The sequence below is a fragment of the Bombina bombina genome, chromosome 1 (genome assembly GCF_027579735.1).
Source record: "Bombina bombina isolate aBomBom1 chromosome 1, aBomBom1.pri, whole genome shotgun sequence".
Lineage (NCBI taxonomy): Eukaryota > Metazoa > Chordata > Amphibia > Anura > Bombinatoridae > Bombina > Bombina bombina.
In genome coordinates this window covers 1294198292-1294220807 of record NC_069499.1, presented here as the reverse complement: position 1 = coordinate 1294220807, position 22516 = coordinate 1294198292, and the positions used below count along the sequence as shown (strand labels likewise).

The 22516-nt window shown below is 41.5% G+C and overlaps 1 protein-coding gene across 1 annotated transcript in view; it reads right to left on the bottom strand.

Annotated features, from left to right (window-relative positions):
- ANKRD27 (ankyrin repeat domain 27) overlaps positions 1-22516 on the bottom strand; it is a 393642-nt gene that overhangs the window by 318107 nt on the left and 53019 nt on the right. The window contains exon 2 of the mRNA XM_053701675.1: positions 17228-17461. Within this exon, the coding sequence (XP_053557650.1) occupies positions 17228-17329 (102 nt within the window). The 5' untranslated portion in view covers positions 17330-17461. The remainder of the gene's footprint in view (positions 1-17227; positions 17462-22516) is intronic.

The following is a 22516-nucleotide window of genomic DNA, read 5'->3' as shown; positions in this document are numbered from 1 at the left end:
TATCTGAATCCAATCTGTTTGGATCAGAACCGTCAGCCGCAGAATGAAGCTCTCCGTCCTCATGTTCTGCAAGTTGTGACGCAGTATCTGACATGGCCCTAACATTATCAGCGCACTCTGTTCTCACCCCAGAGTGATCACGCTTACCTCTTAGTTCTGGTAATTTAGCCAAAACTTCAGACATAACAGTAGCCATATCCTGTAATGTGATTTGTAATGGCCGCCCAGATGTACTCGGCGCCACAATATCACGCACCCCCCCGAGCGGGAGATGCAGGTACTGACACGTCAGGCGAGTTAGTCGGCATAACTCTCCCCTCGTTGTTTGGTGAAATGTGTTCAATTTGTACAGATTGACTTTTATTTAAAGTAGCATCAATACAGTTAGTACATAAATTTCTATTGGGCTCCACTTTGGCATTAGCACATATAGCACAGATGTCTTCCTCTGAATCAGACATGTTTAACACACTAGCAAATAAACTAGCAACTTGGAAATACTTTTCAAGTAATTTACTATAATATGAAAACGTACTGTGCCTATAAGAAGCACAGAAAGAGTTATGACAGTTGAAAGTTAATAAACTGAAAGGTTATAGCATCAAATCTTTGTAAAAAACACAATTTTAGCAAAGGCTTGTTCCCATTAGCGAAGGATAACTACCCCTGATAGAAAAAAAAAAAAAAAAAGTTACAGAAATAAACGTTTTTTATCACAGTCAACTACAATCTCACAGCTCTGCTGTGAATGATTACCTCCCTCAAAACAAGTTTTGAAGACCCCTGAGTTCTGTAGAGATGAACCGGATCATGCAGGAAATACAATGAGCTTCTGACTGAATTTTTTGACCTCCCCCTCACACACAACAGTGAGAGAGATCAGTAAACTGTCATAAATTAAATAAAACAACTGCCAAGTGGAAAAAATAATGCCCAAAACATTTTATTCACCCAGTAAAATGAAACGATTTTACATGCCAGCAAAAAACGTTTAACATAAATTAAGTGTTATTAAAGAGCCTGTTGCTAGTCCCTGCAAATTAGGCTAAAGTCTTATGCACACAGTATAATTCCAGTGAAGTGCCATTCCCCAGAATACTGAAGTGTAAAATATACATACATGACAGCCTGATACCAGATGCTGCTACTGCATTTAAGGCTGAGTTTACATTATATCGGTATGGCAGAATTTTCTCATCAATTCCATTGTCAGAAAATAATAAGCTGCTACATACCTCTTTGCAGATTAATCTGCCCGCTGTCCCCTGATCTGAAGTTTACCTCTCCTCAGATGGCCGAGAAACAGCAATATGATCTTAACTACGCCGGCTAAAATCATAGTAAAAACTCAGGTAGATTCTTCTTCAAATTCTACCAGAGAAGGGATAACACACTCCGGTGCTATTATAAAATAACAAACTTTTGATTGAAGGTATAAAACTAAATATAATCACCATAGTCCTCTCACACATCCTATCTAGTCGTTGGGTGCAAGAGAATGACTGGTAATGGCAGTTAGGGGAGGAGCTATATAGCAGCTCTGCTGGGTGAATCCTCTTGCACTTCCTGTTGGGGAGGAGTTAATATCCCATAAGTAATGGATGATCCGTGGACTGGATACACTTAACAAGAGAAATAAACGATTTCACATGCCAGCAAAAAACGTTTAACATCAATAAATGTATTTGTCATAAAAAGCCTGCTGCAAGCCGTTTTTACTGCAAAATAGGCTAAAGCTTTATGTAAACAGTATTATTTCAGTGAAATGCCATTCCCCAGAATACTGAAGTGAAAATATACATACATGACAGCCTGATACCAGTTGCTACTACTGCATTTAAGGCTGAACTTACTTTACATAGGTATTTGCAGTATTTTCTAGTCAATTCCATTCTCAGAAAATAATATGCTGCTACATACCTCTTTGCAGGTGAACCTGCCCGCTGTCCCCTGATCTGAAGTTTACCTCACTCCTCAGATGGCCGAGAACAGCAACATGATCTTAACTACTCCGGTTAAAATCATACAGAAAAACTCAGGTAGATTCTTCTTCAAATTCTCCCTGAGAAGGAACAACACACTCCGGTGCTGTTTTAAAATAACAAACTTTTGATTGAAGTTATAAAAACTAAGTAAAATCACCACAGTCCTCTCACACATCCTATCTATTAGTTGGGTGCAAGAGAATGACTGGGTGTGACGTAGAGGGGAGGAGCTATATAGCAGCTCTGCTGGGTGATCCTCTTGCACTTCCTGTTGGGGAGGAGTTAATATCCCAGAAGTAATGATGACCCGTGGACTGATCACACTTAACAGGAGAAATTTACATTTTAGCTTGAGAGCTGCTTCACATCTAAAACCCTTGAATAGTATGACAGACCCCTATATTATAATATAATGCTCAAACACAAAGCTCCAAGACTCTCTATGCCGGTCACTGAGTTTTTGTTCATCAGGTCCTCGGCCACAATAATAGACCAACAATCCACAACACACATCAATAATTGAGCTTCTTCTTAAAACACTTAACACATCTTTCCAATCTTTACATCTAAGTTAGAAAAAAATCAACTCTATAATCACCTTTACTTCATTCTCTTGGTAGGATACCTAGGTAGGCTAAGGACCTTACCCAGTTATGGAGCACTATAGAGTAACAGTGTTTGCAACAATTTTATACATTGTTGTAGTGCCCAAGACACGTGCACACTCCTAAACCTACTCAGATTTTCAGGTTTGCTCTTCGACAATTGATACCAAAGGACAAAGTAAGTTTGATAATAGAATTAAAAGTCCTTATAAAATTGCACTCTCCTTCTCAAGCAAACCGACTTTCATGTCAGCTTAAGCTCCGGGTGATAGACCACTACCCTAACATTCCCCTGTAAAATGTCTAGATACAATTTTGACTTTGTTGTTACTACAATAATAACAAAGCTGTCCAGGACCTGGGGCAGCAAAGAAGCCTCAAACCAGAATGTTCTGTCCACTACATTTCATTAGTGGGGTGAGTAGTTGTGTAAAGTATTTTTCTCTTCTAACTTAGAGCCAAATAAGTAAAACTTTGCCAGGCCCGACATAAAAACCACATCGACATTCAAATGTTCTGCCTTCGGGAAATTCACTTTAAAAAAAAAAAAAAAAAAAAAAAGAAGGACTATCCCTGCAAGTTGCAAGATGTCAACCATAAAAAGTAATAGAGAGCTTGTTGGATATGGAAACTTTGCTGAAGAGAGTGAAGTTAGCAGGGAGTAGGGGGTGCACTTTAGAAATTAAATCCTGCAGCCAATACAACTCGGGTTACGCGGCTTTCAGCATATAGTAGCTTACAATCGCCTCTATTTCCATCTACTGTACATCTGTTTTTCTATTAGGGTAATAAGTATTTTGAATATTTTTACACAGCTCATCACTTTTCAGTTTGCAATAGCCGAAGAAGGAAACTTTTTTCTGAATATCTGACAGAGAAATTTTTACTACATGGATAGAACACACATGTTCAGACCACTAACAGAGGCAAGGAAACCCATTTTACAAGTAAAACAATATAGTCTGAATATTCTATTAGAAATACAAATTTTACATTTAGTGTTTTGCAACATTGTATAACAAAGCTACAAATAATGTTGCAAAACACTGCTGCCATAGATTACTAAAGACTCATGCACACTCCTAAGCGCTTATGAGCCTACCTAGTTTTACTCTTTAATAAAAGATACCAAGAGAACAAAGCAAATTTGATAACAGAAGTAAATTGGAAAGTTGTTTAAAATGACATGCTCTATCCGAATCATGAAAGTTTAATTTTGACTATTGTCCCTTTAAATACACTATTCTTACATAATTTCAATATTATTTTAAATTTTTCCAACAAATACAATTGTTGCAGAACAATTTTGTTACAATTCTTCACTGCATATTTTTATTTCAATATTACATTTGTATATACATTTTTTTATAATGTAATATATGCATCATCTTCACATACTTAAAACACTTTTGAGAGACACAATGTTCTCAAGATAAAAATTAGAGACTTAAAAAGGGACATTTTTTTCTTTAATTGCAGAGCATGCAATTTTAAACAAATTCCCAATTTAGTTCTATAATCAAATTTGCTTCATTCTCTTGGTAATATTGATTGGATGAGCAGCATTGCACTACTGGGAGCTAGAAAAAAAATAAGGTGAGTCAATAAAGAGAGGCATTTATGTGGAGCCACCAATCAGAAGCTAGATCCCAGTAGTGCATTGCTGCACCTGAGCCTACTTAGGTATGCTTTTCAACAAAGGATACCAAAGGAAAAAAAAAAAAACTACATAGAAGTAAATTGGAAAGTTGTTTAAAATTGCATGCTATACCTGAATCATGAGAGATACATTTTGGGATTCATAGTATATGAGATTTCTCACAAACCCAGAGAGCTTTAGAGAATTGAGCACACTGTGTCAATTGTTTTACTTTAGAGGTGCAGCAATTGTTTTAGGAGAGACAGACAGAGACTTTAGCAAGTTCAAAAAATTTCCATAGGGCCTTTATCATTACTGAACTTTAGGGTCTTTCACCTCCTTCAACAAAGCACACTGTGCTGTCACATTGATATTTGCAGACAAATCATTAAATATGTCTTGGTTTTGTATGAAACACAATGTATACATTCTCAAATCAAAGGATAATAGGAGGGACATAAATTGTGCAAGTTCTGAGAAATGTATAGTGTGGTTAGTTTAGTGCAGGGTGTCCACCAGTTTACTTTACTTTTGCTATGGCACTGAAAGGCACCTAAAACATTTAGCATTTTAAGGCACAAGGTTTTGAATTTTATATTTGTAAATCACATATTTATTCAATTCCTGTCTTTTGAAAGCTGGCTCCAACTGAGTCACTGCAGGATACATAAGATTGCTAATGAATTCAGAAAGGGCAGAAAACATGAATTAATATTGCAAATATCAATGCATTAAGGTCACACCTCCGGAAAAAAAGAAAGGTCAATGACAGGAATGCACCTTACAGAGATGGTAAATTCAGATGTTACATTTCACTATATTACATATTGTAATACTAAATGCACATCCAACATATAAATTGTCAATCCAAATGTATTTCCCCCAAAAAATAGCTTATTTTTATACCCCAGTTATGGCTGCCCTGACCACCTCCCTGTGTCACCTCCACTTTTTTTCATAATTTGACAGGCGTGTGGTGCAGCCAATAGAGGACACTGTAGGTATTAATATAGTGATCTGGCTTAATTTGGTAAGAGAGCACAATCAGCGCTCCCTTACCATACGAAGGAAGATGCCTTCTCCCCCCCCCCCAGTTACAGTCCCCACTACTGTGTGAAATAGAACCTATCTCCATATGGTGCAAGGGGTTAATGTGTACATAGGGGCTCCCTCTACTCAAATATATGTACATTTATGTCAGGTGATCACTACTACCATAGAGATCACCTGGCTATTAAAACTAATATAAGGGCTTTATTTTAAACAGCAGCAAGCAAAACAAGGGATCATAAGTTTCTCCAGGCCTTTTTGATGGTCTGTTATAAGTATATTTATGTGTTCACTGCGTTTAAAATGATATATCTTCTATTTATTTTTTTAAATTGTGTGATTACCTTTAAAAATGGTGATTCCTGGGGGTTTCTAGGGCTTAAAGTAGCTGAGGTTGAGGGGTTTAAATACTCCCCCATTCAATTCCCTTAAAGGGACATTAAACACTAAATAAATTCTAGATAGAATGATGCATTCAAAGAAAAGATTAGTCCATGACTAACATGTAGATGTATTTTTTAAAGTTTCATTAGTTGTTTAAAAAGTGACAAAATAAGTGTAAAGTTTTAATGTCTATAAAACACTGGGAGCTGCCATGTTGTAACTTGTGTTACCTTCTCTGCTGTGGCCAATTAGGGTCAGTTATAAATAGGTCACTAGAGTCTGCAGCCAATGGTTGTGCTGGATTTAACAGTGTTCTGCACTTCCATTTCTAACAGGAACTGAAAAGCTCACAATTTCAGAATGGAATTACAGGCAAAGAGGACAAAATAAATAATACAAGTATATTGCAGAGTTGTTTTATTATATACAATTTATCATTTTATATTACCATCTCAAAGTGTTTAAAGTCCCTTTAAGGCTTGTGTAGTTTTTTGGTTTCCAGTACTTGGTGACAACATCACGTACATTAAATTTTATAGGAGTAGTGAAAAGAGAAACTGTAAAACCACTTACAAATAAAGTATTAAAACTACATGTTTATTTTCTTGCGGTTTACTTAAAGGGACATTCCAGACAAAATTGGAATCTGCATGGATGCATTTTGGTTTTGAATAGAAGCATTTTTGTAATATATATATAGTGTATTTAAGTATGCACTGTGCACCAGCATTTTAAACACAGCATTTGCTCAGAGAGCCTAAGGTGCTTGCATCATCTGGTAATGACTCAATTTGTTATTTGCTGGCATGATACAAGCCCCACTGGTACTCTTAACAGCTGCATTATTTAAAATGCTGGTGCACTTAGAATATCTAGCTATGCTTCACATGCAGAGAAAAATGTGAACACTAATACAGTGATAACTTTCACTAGAAGCATTTTTGCTAATACATGTATACTGCATATATGTTTCTGTTCAAAGATGTAATCTATGTGCATGTAAATTTTGACGGGAATGTCCCTTTAACGACCAAGGACATGTCAGGCACGTCCTACAAAAAAATACAGTTAGTGACCAAGGACATGCCTGACACGTCCTCTAGGGTTTCAAGTGCTGGAAGCGATTGTGATCACTTTCAGGGTACTGCAGTGATGCCTCGATATTGAGGAATAACTGCAATAAAAAATACCCAAGATGGCGGCAAATAGGTAGAGGGGGAGGGTTAGAGAGATGTATGGGGGGATCAGGGAGGTTGGGGGCTAAGGGGGATCCATCACTGCACACTAAATATAAATATATATATTAAAAAAAGTACTTTAAAAAAAAACAGAATTTATGTTTACCTGATAAATTACTTTCTCCAACGGTGTGTCCGGTCCACGGCGTCATCCTTACTTGTGGGATATTCTCTTCCCCAACAGGAAATGGCAAAGAGCCCAGCAAAGCTGGTCACATGATCCCTCCTAGGCTCCGCCTTCCCCAGTCATTCGACCGACGTAAAGGAGGAATATTTGCATAGGAGAAATCATATGATACCGTGGTGACTGTAGTTAAAGAAAATAAATTATCAGACCTGATTAAAAAAACCAGGGCGGGCCGTGGACCGGACACACCGTTGGAGAAAGTAATTTATCAGGTAAACATAAATTCTGTTTTCTCCAACATAGGTGTGTCCGGTCCACGGCGTCATCCTTACTTGTGGGAACCAATACCAAAGCTTTAGGACACGGATGAAGGGAGGGAGCAAATCAGGTCACCTAAATGGAAGGCACCACGGCTTGCAAAACCTTTCTCCCAAAAACAGCCTCAGAAGAAGCAAAAGTATCAAACTTGTAAAATTTGGTAAAAGTGTGCAGTGAAGACCAAGTCGCTGCCTTACATATCTGATCAACAGAAGCCTCGTTCTTGAAGGCCCATGTGGAAGCCACAGCCCTAGTGGAATGAGCTGTGATTCTTTCAGGAGGCTGCCGTCCGGCAGTCTCATAAGCCAATCTGATGATGCTTTTAATCCAAAAAGAGAGAGAGGTAGAAGTTGCTTTTTGACCTCTCCTTTTACCAGAATAAACAACAAACAAGGAAGATGTTTGTCTAAAATCCTTTGTAGCATCTAAATAGAATTTTAGAGCGCGAACAACATCCAAATTGTGCAACAAACGTTCCTTCTTTGAAACTGGATTCGGACACAAAGAAGGCACGACTATCTCCTGGTTAATGTTTTTGTTAGAAACAACTTTCAGAAGAAAACCAGGTTTAGTACGTAAAACCACCTTATCTGCATGGAACACCAGATAAGGAGGAGAACACTGCAGAGCAGATAATTCTGAAACTCTTCTAGCAGAAGAAATTGCAACCAAAAACAAAACTTTCCAAGATAATAACTTAATATCAACGGAATGTAAGGGTTCAAACGGAACCCCCTGAAGAACTGAAAGAACTAAATTGAGACTCCAAGGAGGAGTCAAAGGTTTGTAAACAGGCTTGATTCTAACCAGAGCCTGAACAAAGGCTTGAACATCTGGCACAGCTGCCAGCTTTTTGTGAAGTAACACAGACAAGGCAGAAATCTGTCCCTTCAAGGAACTTGCAGATAATCCTTTCTCCAATCCTTCTTGAAGAAAGGATAGAATCTTAGGAATTTTTACCTTGTCCCAAGGGAATCCTTTAGATTCACACCAACAGATATATTTTTTCCATATTTTGTGGTAAATTTTTCTAGTTACAGGCTTTCTGGCCTGAACAAGAGTATCAATAACAGAATCTGAGAACCCTCGCTTTGATAAGATCAAGCGTTCAATCTCCAAGCAGTCAGTTGGAGTGAGACCAGATTCTGATGTTCGAACGGACCTTGAACAAGAAGGTCTCGTCTCAAAGGTAGCTTCCATGGTGGAGCCGATGACATATTCACCAGGTCTGCATACCAAGTCCTGCGTGGCCACGCAGGAGCTATCAAGATCACTGATGCCCTCTCCTGATTGATCCTGGCTACCAGCCTGGGGATGAGAGGAAACGGCGGGAATACATAAGCTAGTTTGAAGGTCCAAGGTGCTACTAGTGCATCTACTAGAGTCGCCTTGGGATCCCTGGATCTGGACCCGTAGCAAGGAACCTTGAAGTTCTGACGAGAGGCCATCAGATCCATGTCTGGAATGCCCCACAGTTGAGTAATTTGGGCAAAGATTTCCGGATGGAGTTCCCACTCCCCCGGATGTAATGTCTGACGACTCAGAAAATCCGCTTCCCAATTTTCCACTCCTGGGATGTGGATTGCAGACAAGTGGCAGGAGTGAGTCTCCGCCCATTGAATGATTTTGGTCACTTCTTCCATCGCCAGGGAACTCCTTGTTCCCCCCTGATGGTTGATGTACGCAACAGTCGTCATGTTGTCTGATTGAAACCGTATGAACTTGGCCTTTGCTAGCTGAGGCCAAGCCTTGAGAGCATTGAGTATCGCTCTCAGTTCCAGAATATTTATCGGTAGAAGAGATTCTTCCCGAGACCAAAGACCCTGAGCTTTCAGGGGTCCCCAGACCGCGCCCCAGCCCATCAGACTGGCGTCGGTCGTGACAATGACCCACTCTGGTCTGCGGAAGCTCATCCCCTGTGACAGGTTGTCCAGGGACAGCCACCAACGGAGTGAATCTCTGGTCCTCTGATTTACTTGTATCGTCGGAGACAAGTCTGTATAGTCCCCATTCCACTGACTGAGCATGCACAGTTGTAATGGTCTTAGATGAATGCGCGCAAAAGGAACTATGTCCATTGCCGCTACCATCAAACCTATTACTTCCATGCACTGCGCTATGGAAGGAAGAGGAACGGAATGAAGTATTTGACAAGAGTTTAGAAGCTTTGTTTTTCTGGCCTCTGTCAGAAAAATCCTCATTTCTAAAGAGTCTATTATTGTTCCCAAGAAGGGAACCCTCGTTGACGGAGATAGAGAACTCTTTTCTACGTTCACTTTCCATCCGTGAGATCTGAGAAAGGCCAGGACAATGTCCGTGTGAGCCTTTGCTAGAGGAAGGGACGACGCTTGAATCAGAATGTCGTCCAAGTAAGGTACTACTGCAATGCCCCTTGGTCTTAGCACCGCTAGAAGGGACCCTAGTACCTTTGTGAAAATCCTTGGAGCAGTGGCTAATCCGAACGGAAGTGCCACGAACTGGTAATGCTTGTCCAGGAATGCGAACCTTAGGAACCGATGATGTTCCTTGTGGATAGGAATATGTAGATACGCATCCTTTAAATCCACCGTGGTCATGAATTGACCTTCCTGGATGGAAGGAAGAATTGTTCGAATGGTTTCCATTTTGAACGATGGAACCTTGAGAAACTTGTTTAGGATCTTGAGATCTAAGATTGGTCTGAACGTTCCCTCTTTTTTGGGAACTACGAACAGATTGGAGTAGAACCCCATCCCTTGTTCTCCTAATGGAACAGGATGAATCACTCCCATTTTTAACAGGTCTTCTACACAATGTAAGAATGCCTGTTTTTTTATGTGGTCTGAAGACAACTGAGACCTGTGGAACCTCCCCCTTGGGGGAAGCCCTTTGAATTCCAGAAGATAACCTTGGGAGACTATTTCTAGCGCCCAAGGATCCAGAACATCTCTTGCCCAAGCCTGAGCGAAGAGAGAGAGTCTGCCCCCCACCAGATCCGGTCCCGGATCGGGGGCCAACATCTCATGCTGTCTTGGTAGCAGTGGCAGGTTTCTTGGCCTGCTTTCCCTTGTTCCAGCCTTGCATTGGTCTCCAGGCTGGCTTGGCTTGAGAAGTATTACCCTCTTGCTTAGAGGACGTAGCACTTGGGGCTGGTCCGTTTCTACGAAAGGGACGAAAATTAGGTTTATTTTTGGCCTTGAAAGATCTATCCTGAGGAAGGGCGTGGCCCTTGCCCCCAGTGATATCAGAGATAATCTCTTTCAAGTCAGGGCCAAACAGCGTTTTCCCCTTGAAAGGAATGTTAAGCAATTTGTTCTTGGAAGACGCATCCGCTGACCAAGATTTTAACCAAAGCGCTCTGCGCGCCACAATAGCAAACCCAGAATTTTTCGCCGCTAACCTAGCCAATTGCAAAGTGGCGTCTAGGGTGAAAGAATTAGCCAATTTGAGAGCACGGATTCTGTCCATAATCTCCTCATAAGAAGGAGAATTACTAGTGATCGCCTTTTCTAGCTCATCGAACCAGAAACACGCGGCTGTAGTGACAGGGACAATGCATGAAATTGGTTGTAGAAGGTAACCTTGCTGAACAAACATCTTTTTAAGCAAACCTTCTATTTTTTTATCCATAGGATCTTTGAAAGCACAACTATCTTCTATGGGTATAGTGGTGCGTTTGTTTAGAGTAGAAACCGCCCCCTCGACCTTGGGGACTGTCTGCCATAAGTCCTTTCTGGGGTCGACCATAGGAAACAATTTTTTAAATATGGGGGGAGGGACGAAAGGTATACCGGGCCTTTCCCATTCTTTATTTACAATGTCCGCCACCCGCTTGGGTATAGGAAAAGCTTCGGGGGGCCCCGGGACCTCTAGGAACTTGTCCATTTTACATAGTTTCTCTGGGATGACCAAATTCTCACAATCATCCAGAGTGGATAACACCTCCTTAAGCAGAGCGCGGAGATGTTCCAACTTAAATTTAAATGTAATCACATCAGGTTCAGCTTGTTGAGAAATTTTCCCTGAATCTGAAATTTCTCCCTCAGACAAAACCTCCCTGGCCCCCTCAGACTGGTGTAGGGGCCCTTCAGAAACAATATCATCAGCGTCCTCATGCTCTTCAGTATTTTCTAAAACAGAGCAGTCGCGCTTTCGCTGATAAGTGGGCATTTTGGCTAAAATGTTTTTGATAGAATTATCCATTACAGCCGTTAATTGTTGCATAGTAAGGAGTATTGGCGCGCTAGATGTACTAGGGGTCTCTTGTGTGGGCAAGACTGGTGTAGACGAAGGAGGGGATGATGCAGTACCATGCTTACTCCCCTCACTTGAGGAATCATCTTGGGCATCATTTTCTCTAAATTTTGTGTCACATAAATCACATCTATTTAAATGAGAAGGGACCTTGGCTTCCCCACATTCAGAACACAGTCTATCTGGCAGTTCAGACATGTTAAACAGGCATAAACTTGATAACAAAGTACAAACAGAAATCTTCATCTCTTTTCTGTTTCAGAGTAAATAGTACATACCAGCACTATTTTAAAATAACAAACTCTTGATTGAATAATAAAAACTACAGTTAAACACTAAAAAACTCTAAGCCATCTCCGTGGAGATGTTGCCTGTACAACGGCAAAGAGAATGACTGGGGAAGGCGGAGCCTAGGAGGGATCATGTGACCAGCTTTGCTGGGCTCTTTGCCATTTCCTGTTGGGGAAGAGAATATCCCACAAGTAAGGATGACGCCGTGGACCGGACACACCTATGTTGGAGAAATAATAAATGCTTTTATTTTAGTACTGGCAGACTTTCTGCCAGTACTTAAGATGGCGGTGAAAAGTGTGGGCGGGGGAAGAGAGCTGTTTGAGGGGGGTCAGGAAGGGATCAGAGGGGATGCTGATCTCTACACTAAAGCTAAAATTAACCATGCAAGCTACCTAATTAACCAAGTGTGGTGCATAGTGGCATTTAGCAGCCTTCTAATTACCAAAAAGCAATGCCAAAGCCATATATGTCCGCTATTTCTGAACATAGGGGATCCCAGAGAAGTATTTACAACCATTTGTGCCATGATTGCACTAACCGTTTATAAATCATTTCAGTGAGAAACCTAAAATTGTGAAAAAGAGAACGTTTTTTTTTTTTTTATTTGATCGCATTTGGCAGTGAAATGGTGGCATGAAATATACCAAAATGGGCCTAGATCAATACTTTGGGTTATCTACTAAATATATATATATATATATATATATACACACACGTCAAGGTATATTCAGGGATTCCTGACAGATATCAGTGTTCCAATGTATCGCTAATTTTGAGAGAAAAAAATGGTTTGGAAATAGCAAAGTGCTACTTGTATTTATTGCCCTATAACTTGCAAAAAAAGCGAGAAAAACGATATACAATATGTGTGGGTACAGTAAATGATTAAGAGGACAATTACAGCTAAACACAAACACTGCAGAAATGTAAAAATAGTCCTGGTCCCAAACGGTCAGAAAATGGAAAAGTGCTGTGGTCACTAAGGGGTTAATGCATTACAAATAAACTATATTAAATGTACATGTGTCAACTGCTGTCAGCTCCTCTTTTTTTAGAGCATAGATGCACACAAATGCGCTAGATCAAGCATGTCTTGCCAACTAGCCCTAATAGATAATCAGTGAAAAACATAAAATTATGCTTACCTGATAATTTCATTTCCATCTGTGGGAGGAGAGCCCACGGCTTCATTCATTACTTGTGGGAATTAAGAACCTGGCCACCAGGAGGAGGCAAAGACACCCCAGCCAAAGGCTTAAATACCTACCCCACTGCCCTCAACCCCCAGTCATTCTGCCAAGGGAACAAGGAACAGTAGGAGAAATATCAGGGTATAAATGGTGCCAGAAGATTATTAATAAATAAAATATTAATAAATTTAGGTCCGCCCACCGGAGAAACGGGCGGGTGCAGTGGACTCTCTTCCCACAGATGGAAATGAAATTATCAGTTAAGCATAATTTATGTTTTCCATCTTAATGGGAGGAGAGTTTAACGCTTCATTCATTACTTGTGGGAACAAATATACAAGCTCTAGAGGACACTGATTGAAAAAAAAACGAGAGGGTAAAAGGAGCGGACCCTATACTGAGGGCACCACATCCTGCAGAACCTTTCTCCCAAAAGCTGCTTCCGCCAAAGCAAAAACGTCAAATTTATAACATTTTGCAAAAGTATGTAAGGAACACCACATGGCCGCCTTACAAATCTGCTCTGTAGAAGCCTTATTCTTAAAGGGCCAGTAAACCTAAAAAATAATGTTATATAATTCTGCACATAGTGCAGAATTATATAACATTATTTTTTAGGTTTACTGGCCCTTTAAAGGCCCAAGAAGAGGCCACAGCTCGAGTGAGCTTGTGTACAGCTGTCTCATATGCGGGACGGATCATACTCCTCAACCAAAAAGATAGAGAAGTGGCAGAAGCCCTTTGTCCCCTGCGCTTTCCTGAATAAGGACAAAGTCAGTCTGAAATCCTTCGTGGCCCGAACCACGTCCAGATTATGAAGTAACCTCTCCTTCGAAGAAGAAGTGTTAGGACACAAAGAAGGAACTACTATTTCCTGAATGATGTTACGACTGAACACCACCTTGGAAAGGAATCCAAATCCAGTGCAAAGAACAGCTTTATCGGCATGAAAAACCAAGTAGGGAGGCTCACATTGCAAGGCCACCAATTCCGAGACTCTGCTGGCCGATGCAATAGCCAGTAATAATAGGACTTTCCATGAAAGAACCTTAATGTCAAGTGCGTGCATAGGCTCTAATGGAGCCCTCTGCAAGACCTTAAGAACCAAGTTTAAGCTCCAAGGAGGAGCCGGATTCCTGAAGACAGGCCTGATCCTAACCCCCACGCAGTCAGCCTCAGAGAATCTAGATTTTGACGTAGAAAAGGACCTTGAACCAGCAGATCCCTGCGACAAGGTAACTTCCACGGCAGAGATGATGACATCGCCACCAGATCCGCAAACCACATCCTCCACGGCCACGATGGAGCAATCAGAATAGGTGAAGCTTGCTCCTGCTTGATGCGGGCCACTACCCGAGGTAGAAGAGGTAATATGTAAATTAGGTTGAAGTCCCAGGGTACTGCCAAGGCATCTATCAGTTCCGCCTGGGGAACCCTGGATCGCGACCCGTAATCTGGGTAGCTTGCAATTGAGTCTGGAAGCCATGAGATCCATCTCCGGCGTCCCCCATCTGTTGCAGATTTCTGCAAACATCTCGGGATGGAGGGACTATTCCCTTGGATGAAACGTTTGTCTGATCAGAAAATCCGCTTCCCAGTTGTCCACACCCGGAATGTGGATCGCTGAGAGCGAACAATTGTGAGTCTCCGCCTAATCCAGAATCTGAGATACTTCCCTCATGGCTAGGGAGCTTCTCGTCCCTCCCGATAGTTTATGTAAGCCAAGGAGGTAATGTTGTCCAACTGGAATCTGATGAATCGGAACGACCCCAGAAGGGGCCAAGCCCTCAGAGCGTTGATTATCGCTCGAAGTTCCAAAATATTTATCGGTAGACTCTATTCTTCTCAAGTCCATCTTCCCTGTGCCTTTTTGGCACCCCAAACAGCTCCCCATCCTGATAGGCTTGCATCCGTGGTCACAATCTCCCAGGATGGTCTCAAAAAGGATGTCCCCTGAGACAACTGCCCCGGTCGGGTCAACCAAGATAGGGACTCCCTCACCGGTCTGTTTAGAGATATCTGTTGGGACAGATCTGAATGATCGCCGTTCCATTGTCTCAACATGCACAGCTGAAGAGGTCTGAGATGGAACCTCGCAAATGGAATGACATCTATGCTGGATACCATGACATCTATGGTGGATACACCTGGCCACGCATGTCCTGGAGGATGTCTGAAGAGCTAGATAGTTGGGCGCAAGCTTGCAGCATCTCTGATCCGTCAAAAATATCTTCATGGCTGAAGAATCTATTATCGTACCCAGGAATTCCACCCTGTTGCTGGGGACCAATGAACTCTTTCCTTCGTTCATCTTCCACCCGTGGGACCGAAGGAGAAGAGCTCTTGAGTGATCCTCCGCAAGACTATAGGACGGAGCCTGGACCAGGATATCGTCCAGATAAGGTGCCACTGCAATTCCTCTGGCTCACGCTACTGCGAGAAGAGCTCCCAGAACCTTTGTGAAGACTCTTGGGGCAGTCGCCAGACCAAACGGAAGGGCCACAAACTGGAAGTGCTGGTCCAGGAAGGCGAATCTTAAGAAACCTGAAGTGATCCTTGTGTATTGGAAAGTGAAGGTAAGCGTCCTTCAGGTCTATATTCATCATTAATTGCCCCTCTTGAACCAGGGGCAAAAATTTACTTGATCGTCTCCATCTTGAATCATCTAGGCCTTGATTCATTCTAGAATTTCATTGAGAGGAGTCTCCACCTCGACTATAGCTGATAGAGCGTCACACCAGTAGGTAGCCGCACCAGCCACCGCAGCGACCGCCGCCACCGGTTGAAAAATGAACCCTGTGAGTTGGAACATCTTCAGCAGCATGGACTCCATCTTTTTATCCATGGGTTCCTTGAAAGGAGGAGCTATGCTCTAGCGGAATAGTCGTTCTCTTAGCAAGCATGGAGATAGCACCATCCACCTTAGAGACAGTTCCCCACAGTTCAAGCTGCACGTCCGGAACGGGGAAAAGCTTTTTAAAAGAAGAAGAGGGGGAAAAAGGACGAACCAAGTTTCTCCTATTCATTCTTATTAATGTTAGCCATTTTGACTGGAACCGGGAAGGCCTGAGGCACTACCCTGTCCTCATAAGCCCTATCCAGTTTAGGGGTCGAAGGTTCCTCTTGTAGTTTCGGTTCCGGAACCTCCAACGTAGCAAGCACTTCTTTCAGCAGAAGCGCAAATGCTCCATCTTAAATTGGAAATCTAGCTCTTCTGCTGACGGAGGCCTAGACAAACGGCCCTTCAAGTGTGACAGGGAAGTAGCGTCCCACCTGACATGGAATTGAGAGAAGAAAAGCAGGCAGCTGATTGCAAATGGAGCTGTTAAACTGAGTCGGGATGGTTTCTCAGAAAGACTCTCCCTGCATCTCCGGACTCTAACATTCACCCATGTTTTCACTGAGAGGCTGACAGGACTACTTAAAACTCCAGTCCCATTTCGAAGAGTACTACCCTCCATAAGAGACTACTCCGAATCTTCCGACACTTCTCTGCCAACCTCCTGTGACGAAAGGCAAGGAATGACTGGGGGATGAAGGGAGTGGGGGAGGTATTTAAGCCTTTGGCTGGGGTGTCTTTGCCTCCTCCTGGGGGCCAGGTTCTTAATTCTCACAAGTAATGAATGAAGCAGTGGACTCTCCTCCCATTAAGATGGAAATGGTAAACTGTAAAACAATTAAAGGGACACTGAACCCAAATTTTTTCTTTCGCGATTCAGATAGAGCATGAAATTTTAAGCAACTTTCTAATTTACTCCTATTATCAAATGTTCTTCATTCTCTTGGTATCTTTATTTGAAATGCAAGAATGTAAGTTTAGATGTGGCCCATTTTTGGTGAACAACCTGGGTTGTTCTTTCTGATTGGTGGATAAATTCATCCACCAATAAAAAAGTGCTGTTCAGAGTGCTGAACGCAAAAAAAAAAGCTTAGATGCCTTCTTTTTCAAATAAAGATAGCAAGAGAACGAAGAAAATTTGATAATCGGAGTAAATTAGAAAGTTGCTTAAAATTGCATGCTCTATCTGAATCATGAAAGAAAAAAATTGGGTTCAGTGTCCCTTTAATAGCATTAGATAAGCAGCACATTATACTTTTCTATACAGCAGCTCTATCTAAAGGATGTTGCACAGGTATTTGAAAATAGACCTTTATTATACTTACAATGCCATGAACTTCTGCAATTTTATTGATTAAATCAGGACGCTGCTTCTGAATAGCCAAATAGAAAGGATTGTTCAAAATGTCCTCATCATACATAGCCATAGGGATATTCAGTACTGAAAGTTTCTCAATGCCAAGGAAGCAATCATGTTTATTTCTGCTCCTTCAATTTCATTGTCATAATCTCGGAAATTGCAGCTTCTGGAAATCTGTGTTGATGGAAACATGCCAGGCCTAAGGGTGAAAAAAAAAAAAAAAACTTGATGAGAACAAACTTATCCAAAACAATCTAATTTTGCACTGAGAGATACATCTACCATTCAGTGAATGTAATAGGTAAAATAATAAACATGCAAGGCACAACATGGTTGGCCTTTAGAGGTTATTATTAAATTAGGCTGCTATACTGAAAGCAGTTTACAGATTTGGACTGGACTGATTTAAATTATTTTATCTGAAACATTTTTTTAAAAAGACATAAAAAATATACATTAAAAGGGACAGTAAAGCCAAAATTAAATTTTCATTATTGACATGATAGGGCATTTAACTGTAGACAACTTTCCAAACATACTTCTATTATTGAATTTGCTATGTTCTCCTGATATCCTTTGTTGAAATGCATACCTAGGTAAAATCATAGACAGTAATGCACTACTGGGAGCTAGCTGCTGATTGGTGACTGCATATATATGCCTCTTGTCATTGGCTCATGCAAACTAGCTCCCTTTAGTGCTTTGCTGCTCCTGCAAAAAAAGGATACCAAGACAATCTTTCACATTTTATAACTGAATTGGAAAGTTGTTTAAAAATGTGTGATCTTTCTGAATTATGAAAAGAAAAAAAAAAAAAGTGTCTTTTGTCCCTTTCATGTGTTTTCATTAAATATGTAAACTAAGTGCCTGATGATAAGGTTGTTTAACCCCTTAAGGACCGGGAATTTCAGACTAAAACTTCCCCAAAAGACCAGAGCATTTTTGCCATCACTACATTTAAACAGAAAAAAGAGCCTTGTTTTTTCTTTATTTACCTATCAAAACTATATATATCTATATATCTATATTAGTAGACAACCCGAAGTATTGATCTAGGCCCATTTTGGTATATTTCATGCCACCATTTCACTACCAAATGCGATCAAATAAAAAAATATTAGTTATCTTTTTCACAAACTTTAGGTTTCTCACTGAAATTATTTACAAACAGCTTGTACAATCATGGCACAAATGGTTGTAAAAGCTTCTCTGGGATCCCCTTTGTTCAGAAATAGACACATATGGCTTTGCCAATGCTTTTTGGGAATTAGAAGGCTGCGTTAATTATTCCCAGCAGTGAAGGGGTTAATCAGGTAGCTTGTAAGGTTAATTTTAGCTTTAGTGTAGCGGTTGCCCTCCCACCTGACACTTCCCACCCCCTGATCCCTCTCAAACTGCTCTCGTCCCTCTCCCACCCCCATTTTAAGTATTGGCAGACACTCTGTCAGTGTGCAGTTTTATTTTTTTTTGTCCTTAGTGTAGGATTACCCCCTTACCTTCCTACTTCCCTGATCCCTCCCAAAAAGCTCTCTAACCCTCCCCCTTCTAAACAATTCCCTCCATCTTAGGTACTGGCAGCTGTCTGCCAGTACCCAGTTTTCTATTATTTTTTTATTTATTTTAATTAAAATAAAAATTGTCTGTAGTGTAGCTGCCAACTCCCTCCCTCATTTACCCCCTCCAAGATACTTCCCTTACCATTTATTCCCCCCCTGCACTCTAGGATCCTCCTGTACCTCCTTCTCCCTCCCTGCCGCTCTTAGCATACATTTTTTCTGTAGTGCAGCAGTCCCACTTGTTACTGCCCCTCCCACCCCCCTCCAGCGATTGGGCTGCCCATCCGTCTCCCTCCTAACCTTGCCACACCACCAACGATCGGCACCACCGCTGCCCGATGCAAGATCACCACACAGAGAGGCCCAGGGCTTAACGGCCAGCGTCATTAAGGGGTTAAAGAATCCTGCTGCTAATACTACGAGGTATATATACACTTTACCTAGGAATTTCACAGAATGTCTAGCCTGTTTTTCAGCAAAGAATAATAGAATAGACAAAGGGGGGCACTATGAACAAATTGAAACCTGCGAAACCTCAACTCATTTCAAATAGAAAAGAAAAGATAGATTAGAGAATTTGATGAACAAACTGCCATCTCAAACTTAATAGAAAGAACAATCTTCTGATTAACATTGCATCATTGTTTCAGTCTTCTCAGATGAGAAGATTTTAATAACGAAAGCTAAACTCGACAAAGATATATTCTGATGAACATTGCATCATTTTAGTCTTTTATGTATTGCAGCAGGGATTTTACCTAAAAACATAAAATTATGCTTACCTGATTATTTTATTTCCATCGTGGGGAGGAGAGTCCACGGCTTCATTCATTACTTTTGGGAAACCCAAGCTTCAGAGGGCACTGAATGAAACTGGGAGGGTAAAGAGGAGGACCCTAATCTGAGGGCACCACAGCCTGTAAAACCTTTCTCCCAAAAACAGCTTCTGCAGAAGCAAAAACGTCAAATTTGTAAAACTTTGTAAAAAAGTGTGTAAGGAGGACCAGGTAGCCGCCTTACAAATCTGCTCCATAGAGGCCTCATTCTTGAAGGCCCAAGACGAAGCTACAGCTCTAGTTGAATGAGCCGTGATCCTCTGAGGAGGCTTATGTCCCGCTGTCTCATAGGCCAAGCGAATCAAGCTCCTCAACCAAAAGGACAAAGAAGTAGAAGAGGCCCTCTGCCCCTTGCGCTTCCCGGAACACACCACAAAAAGAGATGTAGACTGTATGAAATTCTTCGTAGCCTGAAGATTGAACTTTAAGGCACAATCCACATCCAGGTTATGAAGTAACCTCTCCTTAGAAGAAGAAGGGTTAGGACACAAAGAACTAGAAGGAACAATTATTTCCCGATTGATGTTACGGTTAGACACCACCTTGGGAAGAAACCCCAAACTGGTGCGAAGAACAGCCTTATCTGCAGATAAGGAGGCTTGAATTGCAAGACAGCCAGCTCAGATACTCTGCATGCCGATGCAATGGCCATCATAAAGAGGACCTTCCAGGACAGAATCTTAATGTCAATAGAATGCATAGGCTCGAACGGAACCCTCTGCAATACCTTAAGGACCAAGTTTAAGCTCCATGGGGGAGCAAACTGCCTAAAGACAGATCTGATTCTAGACAGAGCCTGAACAAAAGATTGAATGCCAGGAAGCTCAGAAGGGCTTGAGTAAGACCGAAGGGCAAGACAGACGGACACAATCTTCATGCGTCATTAATCTGCGAGAAATATTTTCATGGACATAGAGTCTATTTTCGTGCCAAGGAACTTCACCCTGTTGCTGGGAACCAGGGAACTCTTTCCTGAGTTGATCAGCCAACCATGAGATTGAAGCAATAAAAGAAGAGCCCTCGAATTATCCTCTGTGAGGTTGAACGACGGCGCCTGGACTAGGATGTCGTCTAAATAGGGCACCACAGCAATGCCCCTGGATCTGGCCACTGCAAGAAGCGCCCCCAAAACCTTTGTGAAGACTCTCAGGGCCGTTGCCAGGCCGAAGGGAAAGGCCACAAACTGGAAGTGTTGGTCCAGAAACGCAAATCTTAGGAAGTTGAAGTGGTCCCTGTGAATTGGAACATGAAGGTAAGCATCCTTAAAAAGTCTATTGTTGTCATGAACTGCCCCTCTTAAACTAGGGGCAGAATAGATCTGATCGTTTCCATTTTGAATGATGGAACAGTCAGAAACTTGTTTAAACACTTTAGGTCCAGAATCGGGCGGAACGTGCCTCCCGTAACCGTGGATATGATCAAATCCAATCCTGGACCGAACAGAATCTTTCCTTGAAAAGGCAGGGACTACAGACTCGACTTAGAGGTCATGTACTCAGACCAAGACTTTAGCCACAGAGCCCTGTGAGCTAAAACGGAGAATCCTGAAACCTTTGTGTTCAGGCGAATAATTTGCATATTGGCGTCACAAATGAAAGAATTGGAGACCTTTTACTCCTTAATCTTATCCTGTATTTCGTTGATGGAAGTCTCCCTCTCGACCATATGTGACGAAAGGCAAAGAATGACTGGGGGATGAGGGGAGTGAGGTAGGTATTTAAGCCTTTGGCTGGGGTGTCTTTGCCTCCTCCTGGTGGCCAAGTTCTTATTTCCCAAAAGTAATGAATGAAGCCGTTGACTCTCCTCCCCTGTAGATGGAAAGAAGTTCACCACCAATTGTCACTTTATTGTTGCGATAGATAAAAGTGGTATTGTATTCAAAATGTAATTCCTGGTAAATTAATTGATGAAAATAAAACACTGTAGCAATATCCAGGTTCAATTCTTCAATAAAATTGTTTCCATTTCATATAGTGCCTAAAACAAACTAAGCATTCTATAGAATGCTAAGTAAATGAGTAAAGATAATTATATTCCATACATTAACTGGAAGTTTTAGGCATTTTATTTGCTTGTTACATAAACATACACACACACACATAATAATAGTGTACATTTCTTGTCCCCTCAAAATAACTCAACACACAGTCATTAATGTCTAAACCATTGGCAACAAAAGTGAGTACACCCCTAAGTGGAAATGTCCAAAATGGGCCCATTTAGCCATTATCCCTCCTCAGTGTCATGTGACTCGTTAGTGTTACAAGGTTTCAAGGGTGAATGGGGAGCAGGTGTGTTAAATTTGGTGTTATCGCTCTCACACTCTCTCATACTGGCCACTGGAAGTTCAACATGGCACCTCATGGCAAAGAACTCTCTGAGGGTCTGAAAAAAAGAATTGTTGCTCTACATAAAGATGGCCTAGGCTAAAAGGAGATTGCCAAGACCTTGAAATTGAGCTGCAGCACGGTGGGAAAGAACATACAGCGGTTTCACAGGACAGGTTCCACTCAGAGGCCTCGCCATGGTCGACCAAAGAAGTTGAGTGCACGTACTCAGTGTCAAATAAAGAGGTTGTCTTTGGGAAATAGATGTATGAGTGCTGCCAGCATTGCTGCAGAGGTTATAGGGGTGGGGGGTCAGCCTGGCTGGCAGTGCTCCAACCATACACCGCACACTGCATCAAATTGGTCTGCATGGCTGTTGTCCCAGAAGGAAGCCTCTTCTAAAGATGATGTACAAGAAAGCCCACAAACAGTTTGCTAAAGACAAGCAGACTAATTAAATGGATTACAGGAACCATGTCCTGTGATCCGATGAGAACAAGATAAACTTATTTGGTTCAGATGGTGTCAAGCGTGT